Source organism: Struthio camelus, chromosome 3, assembly GCF_040807025.1.
Source record: "Struthio camelus isolate bStrCam1 chromosome 3, bStrCam1.hap1, whole genome shotgun sequence".
NCBI classification, from domain to species: domain Eukaryota; kingdom Metazoa; phylum Chordata; class Aves; order Struthioniformes; family Struthionidae; genus Struthio; species Struthio camelus.
The window spans coordinates 103,545,133-103,557,432 of NC_090944.1; the positions used below are offsets into that span (position 1 = coordinate 103,545,133).

Sequence of the window (12,300 nt, forward strand, 5' to 3'; positions counted from 1 at the left end):
AATATCTCCAGTGAAGGAGACTCCACTACCTCTCTGGGCAACCTGTTCCAGTGCTCAGTCACCCTCAGAGTAAACAAGTTTGTCCTCATGTCCTGTGTTGCAGTTTGTGCCTGTTGCCTCTTACCCTATTGCTGGGCGCCACGGAGAAGAGACCGGCCCCATCTTCTTGACACCCTCCCTTCAGATACTTGCACACATTGATAAAATTCCCCTTCAGTCCTCTCTTCTCCAGGCTGAAGAGTCCCAGCTCTCTCAGCCTTTTCTCCTGAGAGATGCTCCAGTCCATTAATCATCTTTGTAACCCTCCGCTGGACTCGCTCCGGGAGCATCATGTCTCTCTTGTACTGGGAAGCCTAGAACTGGACCCAATATTCCAGGTGAGGCCTCACCAGGGCTGAGTACAGTGGGAGGATTACCTCCCTCGAACTGCTGGCAACACTCTTCCTAATGCACCCCAGGATACCATTGGCCTTCTTGGCCACAGAAAGAGATACCGTGACAGGCAGAGATCTTCAACCAACGTCTTGACTGTCTGGGTTGACAAAAGGCTCATGGCACTTTCTATAAAAGCTAGGCCTGATCCCAGCATCTTGGGATAAATTTCCACAAAGACATCTCACTGTGCCTCAAATCCTATATACACATGATTCTGGATTAACTGTCTTCATAAATGGAAGTTTCTAATGCACTTTTAGCTTGTATAGGCATGCAAAAACAATACCTGTCCTCTCAAAGACACAAAAATATATAGATTGGACTCTTCTGTTTCAAAAATCAAACTGATCTGTCGTATCACAAAGCAACTGTTCTGGAAAGTAGAAACCTATAGACAAACAGAAAGAGATCAAACCTGAACAGGAGACTCTACTTCCATCTCCACTCGTTTCTTCAAAATTGATTTTTTGGGCATGGATGGTATTTCCTCAGGCCTATACGTATACCGAGGCTCAGAAGTCTGTAGTGTGCTAGTCAGACCAGGGATCACATAACCACTCCCTGAAAGATCATGATTCAAGTTTCTACTGCGCTCTTCTTCTTCTCTTTTCCTCCTGGCACGGTCAAGCTCTCGGAACTCTTCATTTAGGTAGGATGGGCTTGGGCTCCTACTGCGGCTTCGTCTGCGATAGTTTCGCGTTCCTGATGAGAAACCTTGATGATCTCCACTCACACCATGCATCTTGTCATCCTTTTCATACCGTGGCCGCTTTATTTCACGTCCTCTCTCTTCCGGCCTTGATGGGTAGGAGGATTTCCTGAGTTTGTCACTGTCTCTGTCAGATCCACGAGGCAGCTCTTCTCGACGACCGTAGTGCGGACTATAATCAGATCGGTGGAGGAAAACATCTCGGTTGCGGTAGTCTTCATCGTGTCTCATGGTGAAGGGACTTGAAGGTTGATCTTCATGTGATGGGTATCTCTCAAGACCCCGAGGGCACGAGAGACCTCTGGTGAATATTGGGCCATCTGCCATGTCATCCCTGTGGTAAGAGAAGTATAGAATAGAAGTAGGTCCTCGAGTCAGAGTAAACTAAGCCTTACTCTTGCTCAAGAATAACACCTTTCCAAATTAGTTTCAGAATATCATCTCCCTGACAAAACAGAAAGCAACATTTTATATACTTAAAGTGGGGGAGGCAGCAGAAGAGAACAAATACTGTTTTTAATGGCACTCTACTTCCTTCCTGTGAAGTCACCCGCAAATAAAGCGATGTAAATAATTCACCTTATAACGCAGAAGCAGAGCCTTGAAAAATTGATAGGATGGGTTTATTTCTGTGAAGGAGAAAGACTACACACTTGAAAAAACAAAACAAAACAAAACACACTACTATCATATTTCAGACCATGATCCCTTTCCTCTCCTCACCCAGTGAGATGCCAAGGTCACATTTCATATGAATTATTCAAGGTATAATTCAATTTCACGCTGGCACATACAACAAGATCCTTATCCTGTCTTTAGCTGGGGACAAGGACCATGAACTCTAGCAATGTTTTCTGTTGGTGACCGATCTGTAAAACAGGACAGTCGCTAATCACATGAACCACCATACCCAAAATGAAGCAAAAAAATCTTCAAGAAGATTTCTAAGAAAGAGGGACAGTAAATTTAACAGCATCATTGCATTGTGCCAGCCTCTGCATTATTTACACACTGGATTTCCATCTGGCATATCACCAAAAGGGCTGCATCTCTTGGAGTATCTTCTTTTGGACTGATGCCTACAACCACCAATTAGCTGCACTGTTCTAACGAAGCCCTTTTTCCCTACCTCCAGAAACTTTTCTGGGACTGGCCTTTAAATCAAGCAGAAACAAACCAAACCACTTTAAAATTGCCAGCTGCTGCTTGCTTTCTTTTCATTCTCAGATACATCAAATTTGGCAAGATCCTCCAAGAACGGGAAATAAGTGCAATCAATGGGACAGAAACACTAGAGAAAAGTCTCTCTTGAGTGATCAATGCATCAAATTAGAGGTAAACTATGCATGGCTCCCTGAATCCCCAAACATCACTTCCTCCTGCTCACAAAATCCCCTGCATAGAGGGGCAGTGGCAGATGAGGTAGTGCCATATGACATCTTAAAAACAAAGAAAACAAAACAACCCTCCCCCCTCCAAAAACCCACGCAGATAAAGTTACCAGACTAAAAAATAGCAAACGTGACCAAATTAGATAGTTTTAGTGAGTACAGTTATCCTCGAGGTTCACATCCACACGTTTGAGAACAAAACCAAGGCAAAACTTAACTTTATACTTTCCAGTATCTACTTCGATCTGCATCATTTCAAATAATTTCATACATTGCTGGATGCTTTAGGCAGTCCCAGATACACACATCTTAACATACTTAAAAGTTCATTAGCTCTGCCCTGTAAGACTCCACTGTACCTAAGGTGTACACAAGTATCCACAGCATTAGATGATACCTTTCCAGTTTCCAGCAAACTACACACTTCCACCCCCTCCAAAAGCACCAACACGTCTAAAAAGTTGTCGGAATTAAGTTTCATATATAAATGCTGCTGTTCACTGCCTATATAAAAGTATTTATCTAGTTCTGCCAGCAAATGTCTCTTCACCGTCATCAGTACTCTTCCTGAGATCCTGCTATATACACATGGACAAGCAGCATAAACACACGTGGTGAAGTAACAGCTGTATTTTACCATATACCTTCAGCTGATTTTTGTGCAAGTATTATGCTTGCGTGGTTGCCAGGTGTCACCTGCAATACAAATGTTCTGACTGCACTGACAAAATAGAGAAAATATTTAATCACACTTTGGAAAGAAAGGAACTACAAATCTAACACACTTAGAACCAGAAAGATGTTCCAAAAATACTCTGAAAAGTAGTAAATTTAAGACAGACGTATCAGACCTAAAGGTTAACTATAGATGTGAGGAAAAGGATTATTTGCCTTACAGAAACTGAGGTTCTTCAAAATGTTTCTTTCTGTAAATACAGTAGAGAGATGTCCCTCTTGACCAGTTTAGGCATGTTTTTGGGCAGCAATGTCCACTGAAGGACACTGCATCCTTCAGAGAGGATACAGGGTGGTACCAGTCCAACTATCCCTAATTCCTTCACCAATATGTAATCCATGAATTACTTGACTTTGCAGTAGCAGAGAAGGAAAACAGTGCACAAACTACATACAGACGATGCCTAAAAGAACCACAACTTCTGTCAGGTAAGTTTGCTTTTTGGCAATTTATTTGTCTACAAAGAAACAGAAATAAGTAATGGCATTCTGCTGTCAGCATCCTACTGGACTCCACCTAAACAGCTAGTCTTTGAACAGGAAGCCAGAGGAGCTGTTCAAACTCAGCTGATTTTCACTCTTGCTATTATGCCAAATTGTCTATTTCAGAGCACAGCTTAATATAGACCAAGTCTCTGCAGTGACATGGTCTAAGCTTTTGCACCAACCTCAGATGGAAGAATTGACGGGATGCTCTGGATAGCTTACACCTGCTCAGATAGTAGTAGAGTATCCTAAAAATACTGACAGAGGGGGAGATGGAACACGGTTAGGGGGTTAAGATATATTCTTCACTTTGATGGGGTAGATTCTGGGACACACAAACAAGACTAATATATTATTCTGTTGAAGTAGAAAATGGAAATTGCTCAGCAGACTTGGAAGTCACAGGCCAGTGGTGTTCAGTATGCTTATTCAGGTATGTGCAGGAGGCCACTTGCCATAGAAACTTGGGGCAAATTCTTACAGATGTTTTAGGAGGGACCTGCAAGTGGACAAACACAGGAAAATTCTGCTGGGGCATCCTGGAATCCACTGCTGAAAGAGAATCCAAAAGCATCCCTGACTTCTATCCTTTGATATTTTATTTCATTTACGTGCCAATGAACTCCTCTACCATCCTTGGCAAAAATAACTAAAATAACTGAAAATAACTAAATTCAGAAATGTTTGCTCCAATTACTTCAAAATCTGAAGAGACATCCTCAGAAAACACTCTTATCTTTTTTAAAATGAGAAAGACCATGTAAGAATAAGAATGCCCAATAAGAATATGATGTGCCCAGTATTAAGGCCAATACGATTCAAAGCAAAGGCTACCTTTAAAGCCCAGAGACAAATATTCAGTCAGTCCCCCAGTATCAAGGCAGCCTCTCAGAGGAAAAAAAAAATGCAATAAAAGGAAGGTATAAACAAAGCACTTAACCAACTACAAAGTATCTTCTAAAGACAACCAAATGGCTAAACAGTGAAGAAATCTGCAAGTAAGAATAAACAGCAGCTAGAGGCTTTAGGAAAAGCTAAGGGATGACCAGGTTGTCACACGCGTTAAGCTTCTGGACAGTGGGCGTAACGCAGGCAATCGCAACCTACACAGACACACTGGACAAAAAAAATGTAAACTTAACAACATGGAGTTATTGCACATCTACACAACAAGTACACGGGAAACCACCGGAAAATTGAGGACTATTTTGTCTCACTTTCTCTTCTCATTCTGATTCATCTGTCACTTTTATCCCCTCTCAGGGGTCTGTTCTGACCATTTTTTTTTACTTATATGGGCTCTATAACACAGATAAAGTGAAATTTCTTTACTTATCAAGGGGATAAAGACCTTCAAGCAGTCATTTTCACACTTACGATAAAATAAACTCTGTTGTATGTGATGCTACTTCTCACCATCAAGCACACCCACAGAACAGGACAAATATAAAACCTCACTGGAGAAGAGGAAGCAATGGGAAACCCCCCTGCCCAGGCGTCTTCATTTGTCAGAGCAGTACAATGCCAGTTCTCCTACATACTGTTTCCTGCTCCCTCCAACCACTGTACTCTCCCCTGAGTATATGCACTAGTTTCATTCCGACTGCACAGGGGATTTACAAGTAGAACACTGATCCCAAGAGAACAGAGATAGACATGTGAAAGTGACAGTACTGAAAACTAAACTCTCATTTGGTTTTCCACACCTGGTGAAACTTACCCTTACACTTAAAAAAGACAGAAAATTCTCTTAGAGAATTCTGCTCACTTCCTTTTTTTTTTTTTTTTCCTCTCCATTTTACAGCTGGGGATATTTGCATCAAAAATGGATGTTTTACTGCTTCCTTTGTGCTTGATGCTTATCCCTGACCTGAAATTGCAATTGGCTGCTCTGGCACACAAACTACCCTACACCTTTAACTTCTGCATTTCAGTTATAAAGAAAGCAATTTTATTTGCACAAAGTCATCGTATTTTACTTCTTTTGCCTGGTTATACCTGTTCTCCTACCAAAGGCAAACAATATCGGCTAATAGTTATACTTCACTGTTCAGAGCAGTATTTGTAACAAACAAGTCTCTTTGTTAACTGTAAGTCTCTTCAATTCCAACTAAGGGACTCTAAGAATGCTAACACTTATTTTTATCATGTATGATATGATGTCTGACTATGTTCACTTCCCCTCTGCGGGGCTTTTAAAGTCAAAACAATAAATTTTCTTCAAGCTACACGAGGGCTTTCTTCTGAAATGTTCTGAAAAATCAAGAAAGTAGGTTATTCCTCACAACAGATGAGAAAGTTGAAGCTTTATGCTATCCATAAACAACCTTCCTTTACATCAGGACCAGGTAGGTTCAAAAGAAATTGAAGAAGGTGGCTTAAGCTGTGAAACTGCTGACTGCAGAATACTCTGATCACTTGTAATTTATATGGATTCCACAAACAGTTGACAAAATCACAGAAGAAATATCTGTCTAGAGTTACTATGCAACAAACTGCAACTTTTGTTCAGGAATTCCCTGAACCACAAATTGTTGGAGGCTGGGGGAGTATTCCAAGGGAGCCTCAGTATATGCCTGCCCTATTACCCTTATTCCCTAGGCATTCACTGTTGGCCCCTACTGGAAACAGGATACTGGGCTAACTAGACATTTGGTCTCACCCAGTACCGCCATTCCCACGCTCTTACTGTTTCACACACTTGAATCCCCATTTGCAGAGGACCATACCTGTCACTCAGGTTATCAATGGGTGAGCCGAGTCTATCAGGCAGCCTCCTTCGCTCTGGTGTGCCAATGCAATACCGGTCATTACCAACAGTAATCCGCAAACTCTGTTCCACTGAAGACTCAGAGCGGAGACTCGGTGAACGTCTCTGTAAATTGGAGAAAGAGTGCAAGCCCATCAATCAGGGAATTTTAATCTCAGCTACAGAAAGGTAAGTGACCTTAACATACGAGACTTGGGGTGGATGGATTAAAAACAAACAAACAAACAAACAAACAAACAAAAAGAATAACATTTGTTCTAAGTATCTCAATTGCCTATAGTTGCTAAAGAAAGGTGAGGGTACTGAGTGCCATAAATTTCTCATCCCAGCTGCCAATAACAAGCTCTATATTTACTTTAGCTAGAATGGAAATTTTAAACTCCAAAATGCCTTTAATAAACTACTATTTTGGAAGGGGGAAGACCAGAGAGAAGTTCAAGAAGTCCAAAAGTTACCGCTGTGCTCCTGTCTTTGCAGAGAAGCAGCTAAACAAACATTGCATAAAAAATATTGCCAAGAATTTCTTAATGAAACTGCCTGAATTTCTGTGCCTCTCCAGCTCTAATAACAACATGAACCAAAGGATAAACCAGTGGAAACAAAGAGTTTGCTAGCACTGATGTTTCCAGCAGTTTTCTTGTTGCCTCATGCTGCTTTCAGCAGGTAAACATGACATAATAATAAAAACGCCAGCAACTGTAGGAATACCTTCTACAATTGAATTGCCATTAGCTAGTAGAGCTAAACCAGAGCTAAGTAAATAAGCTGCCTTTGAAAAAATTACAGCAGAGAAGGCCTGAGCTAACTGCTTCCTTTGGAAACATACTCAATACAGAAGATGTCAGTAGCGTAACCAGCTATGCCTCAAATCTTTATAGAATACAGCACCAGAATCCAGGAACGATTAAAGTAAGGGGAGTGCCATAAGAACCAGATGAGGTTGTCTGAAGGCACAGATACTTATTTTTTTAAACCAAAATGGTTCAGGCTCCACTTAACAGGAAGCAATGAACCAGCTTCAGTTCTGCCAAATCAGTCATGCACTGCATATTGCTTTCACAGCTAAAAACCATAGCAGCAAGCTGCAGGTGCACGATGTTGTCTGGATCCAAGGTGCCCACCCTGAGAAGACGCAGTAGGTTCAGCCCAGCCTTCCAGAAGACAAAAAAGGAGGACAGCACATAATCATCCACCAGAAAGCAAAAGAATTCCCTCGCAAATGTGCCTGAACAAAATTTACTTGCAGTACAAATCTACACTAGAATCCATTGTGCACATAAGCTTTTTCTAAGATAACCTGTTACTGATTTCTGTTTTGCTCCACTAATTTGAATCCAAGCATTTATCAGAAGACGCTCAAATTACTTTCTAAGAGCCACCATGCTGAATAGCACAATACTACCCTGGAACAGTCTGGCTGAGCTGTAACATAGAAGGTGCACGTGTCTCATACAAACACACTCTGAAGGCTCAAACATGCCCAGGTCAACACTGAATTTTAAGGACTGCCTGCAGAAGTGGTTATCTTGAGAGGCATCTTCTTGCCATCAAGACTGTCAGCAAGTTGGGCACATACACGACAACCATCTCCAGAAACTGGACAGAGAGAAGTGATGATGACATCTCAGAAGAAACTCCATGGCAAAGGAAAGAAACACTTTGAAAGTTGGGGGTGTTAAACGTGGAGCAGGTTCAACATCAGAACTGCAGGCAACTGCCTGCCTAAAACCCAGGTTTGTGCAAATGAAGAGAAGGCGCAGGACTTTGTTCTAGACTGTTACTGTGCTGTTGCCAACCATACTCTAAAATCTCCGTAAGGTAGAACAGTATGCATAGGATTCCCACACAGATCTGCAGAGAGAGCAGTTAAGGTGATTCCTACTTGAACTTTGCCATTTTTTTTAGTTTTAACAGCTTAACATTTGGAAGGCCAATCAACACCACTAGTCAGTCTTAACCTCTGTATTTTACCACTTCTTTTTCCCTTCCTCCTTCTGATTCCTAAACAGTAGTCACCTCTGTCATATAAATACACAGGCTGCATACCAGCTCTTCATTTTGTCTTTCTCTACTAACCCAAAAATATCCCAGTCCTCTAATTTCAGCCAACTTTCTCACACGAAAGCAAAGGAGCTAAGAGAAACTATAAAAAGAACAAGCATGCAGGTCAGTAGGGACAAGGACAAGGAACAAGAATGTGGCAGCCTTGCGAGAACAAATAAAGTCCACCAAAATTTCTCAGGGCACAGCTTTGACCTCCATCTTTTTCATTCCAGTTTTCAACAACCCCCCCCCCCAAACTTCTGCTGTCACTCCACGCTCTTCCAGCTCCCACAGTTTTCCTCAGCTACCAAGACACTTATACCACCCACACTTCCAGTGTCCAATATACACCTCCACTGGCATTCAGCATCCCAGTTATACATTAGAAAACAGGCAACAACACTCTGACACCCTGGGAACGCATGCACCCCATCTCAGAAATACAGCCCTCAGAATCAAGAAGAGGGAATAAGAAACCTCAAAGAAGCATACCCCTTCCTTATTCCAATTCATATGAAGTGAACGGACAGCAACTCAGAGCTCGTATTTCAATCTTTTTCGCTTTTCAGTCCCACGCTCTTATCCCATCAGTGTCTTCATTCCACATCCTGCCTCTTCTACCTACCTTTACGCATATACATCCCTTCCTTGTAGCAGCTTGAATCCCTTTTCATTTCAGTCCTCTATCTCAATTCATCTCCTTTCAGTGACAGCTCCAAAAGTCTGCTTATATGTTGGTGTAACCCTCCTCAATTTCCTCACTTTATATCCTCTGGCTTCTGGAGAGGGCGGGGTCTTAAGTCATATAAATCTAAAAACTTTATTAAAACTTTCCCGCACCCAACATCACTGCTACTTGCTTTGTTTTGACGACACTTAGTCCCGCAGTTTGGAAAACATCAGCATAAGCCCAGCTTTTACCTTTCTCTAATTAATGCTGATTTTCTAAACAGTATTTCTAAAAAGTAAAAGCACTCTGTCTGCATATTTTATGCTTTATAATATCACTTTTAAATAAGTAGTGTTGGATGGATGAACATTTTTTGCCGGACAAAACTTCCGTGCAAAAAACATGCACGCTATATATTCTCTGAGAATTACTTACTTTAGGCTTTAGCATAACCCCCAAGAGTGCACAGTCCAGGTTCAAGAGCTTTATTAAAATCATACCTCATCATTGTGACAACTCTTTTCCAGAGAAAGCTTTTCCTTAAATCTAGTAATAATCTTGCTGCAAATAATCAAAAAAATTACATTTAGCACCGCCACTCAGCACAAGCTAACTTGCTAGAGCCTCATTTCAAAGATCAGTAATTTTTCTATCCTTTTTCCAAGAAATTAGCATAGGCAAGAAAAACACCAAGAATCTGGGACAATTTGCTGAGATTACTACTGCAGTTTGGGGCAGAAGCATGCAAAATAACTCTGGCAGAATAGCATTTGCTAAGAGTAACGTCTGCGTAAAGTGCTAACAGTTTTTCTACAAGGGGACTAGAAGGCTGCAAGTCAAAGACTCCTGTTTCGAGCTTCAAGCCTGAACCAGCAACACGTTCAGCGTTGAAAGTTTTGTTTACAGCCCCCGCAGGTACACAGCCTGTCACGGATGCAGATAAACAACAGAATGACTGATGGTGAAGAGAGCGAAGAAAGTTCTGCTACTGCATCCCAGCTTGTCAGCCCTTCAGTTGTGACCACATGACTGTTCATGAAGCTACAACGTAAACTGACACAATCCTAATTAAAAATGACCTTCTTTAAAAAAAAAAATAATTATTATTTTCACCCTGTACCTTATTAGTAACGCAATTTACTGAGCTACCCCACAGACAACTGATAGGAGTGAGACAATGATGAGCTACAGCCTAACTAACAAACAGCCACAGGCAAGCTTCTCAGCCCAACTTAACCGTCAAATCCAACCTTATCTTCCCATACCTTCAGGGTAGTTCACCTTTAAATAACAAATAGCTCCAATAACTGAGTGTTAACTCCACTACAATCACCTGTACATCTCCAAGAAAATCCAGTAAGAACCTGTACTGACATGAAAAGGGGCAATCCCACTCTCTCTTTTGCCCCACCAGGCAGTGAATCATAGCAAGAAATGTATTTTTGTTGGATTAACTTTCAGCCAGATCGGTTCCTCGAATCAGCTCATCCCACTACTTCAGAAGCACAAGGACAAGGCAGGAGGGCAGAGCAGGCTGCAGAATGAGGGGAAAACAGTGAACGTGCTGTTCCTTTCAACTGTGCATATGCTGGATTAAGCGACCGTGGAATGACAACCTAAGATATCACAAGACGAAAATCTGGTTTTTCAGTGCAATACAAATGCACAGTAAATCTACTATGTGCTACCAATAAGAGTTATTAGACGAGACGATCACTGCATCAAGGAGTAACCACAGAAAGTGAATGGATGCCATCTGTTCAAAAGTACAGCTATACGCTTTTGTTTAGTATGAAAGTGTTTGCATCCAAGGTGGTATCACTTCAGATGCAAAAATCAGAGTTTCACATGCCCAAATCAGTTTTTGCTTAGACTGAATAAGAAGACGCAAACACCTTGAGCATAGTTCACACTACAGAGGAGTGATTATCAATCAGAGAGTAACTCTCAAGATATGAATCCGTAACAGTTTTTCCTCTGGACACCCATGCCAGCTGGAAGAACTCTGAGGAAAACTCATTCAGTATCCTATTCTAAAAAGTTATTGTCCCATAAATTAAACTATATGCATTTAAACAGCGTTCAATAAAGGAAAATGACTATCTAGGCATCTTTTGCATTGGTAAAAGATAGCATCATCTTTGAGTCTTATCTAAAATGGCTCTAGCCAACAACAACAAAAAATTCCTAAAATGTAACGGAAATGAAAGGGAAAAAAAAACATTAAAAATGGAAATAAATGATTTTCCTCCCTTTGGCTCTCCAAGACGCAGGGGGAAATCGCTCTCCTCCCTCCGCAAAGGCAGAGCTCGAGGCCGGTGCGAGCGGGCAAGGATCCCGCCGGGCGCGGGGCAGCGCCGCGCCGAGTTTGGGGCCCTCGCCCCGGCGGCCCCCCCCCCCGCCCACCGCTTCGGCCCTTCCAGCGCCGGGGCCGGTCCCGGGAGAGCCGGTCGCCGCCGAGGCGCGGGGCCTGACAGCCGGCCGGCCAGGAGGAGCCCCCGCTCGCAGCCCCCGGCGCCCTCGGGCACGGCGGTAGTTACCCGGCTGCTGCTGTCTCCGTGCTCGCTGCCCCGGCGGCCCCGGGTGGCCCCGGGCCCCTGTGCTCCCGGCGGCGATGGCAACCTCCGGCTGCGGTGCGGAGACGGCGACCGGCGGGAGGAGCCGCGGTGGCCCGACGGGGAGCGGTGGCGGCGCGGCGGAGGTCGCGGCGAAGCGGAGCGCGGCGGCGAAGCGGCGGCGGCGGCGGCAGCGGCGGCGGGCGGCGGGGGAGGCCGGCCGCGGCCTGGCCCCGGCCCCGACGTGCCGGAGCGGGAGGCGCGGGACCCCGACGAGCTGCTCTCTTTGAGCCGGTGGGAGGAGGACGAGGGGCCGGAGCGGCCGCTGCTGGAGCGGTACATGATGATGGCGGCGGCCCGGGGGCCCCAGCGGCCTGCGCGGACGCCCCGGCTCCTCTGACCCGGCCCCCCCACCCTCCTCCTCCCCCTCCTCCCCCCCGCCCCCCGCGCGTGCGCGCCGCCGGCCGCCCCGCGCGCGCCCCCGAGCCGGGCACCCTGGAGCCGCG

General features: G+C 43.9%; 1 protein-coding gene across 2 annotated transcripts in view; it reads right to left on the reverse strand.

Moving 5' to 3' along the window:
• Window positions 1-12,300, reverse strand: part of ZNF318 (zinc finger protein 318) — a 29,819-nt gene that overhangs the window by 14,798 nt on the left and 2,721 nt on the right. The window contains exons 1-3 of one of the 2 annotated variants that reach the window (XM_068939433.1): window positions 11,780-12,219; window positions 6,486-6,631; window positions 851-1,478 (exon numbers count right to left, since the gene is read on the reverse strand). In XM_068939433.1, coding sequence (XP_068795534.1) covers window positions 851-1,478; window positions 6,486-6,631; window positions 11,780-12,136 — 1,131 coding nt within the window. In that variant the 5' untranslated portion in view covers window positions 12,137-12,219. Of the gene's footprint in view, window positions 1-850; window positions 1,479-6,485; window positions 6,632-11,779; window positions 12,220-12,300 lie in introns of those variants that run through there. The other variant, XM_068939434.1, reaches the window with a different exon arrangement.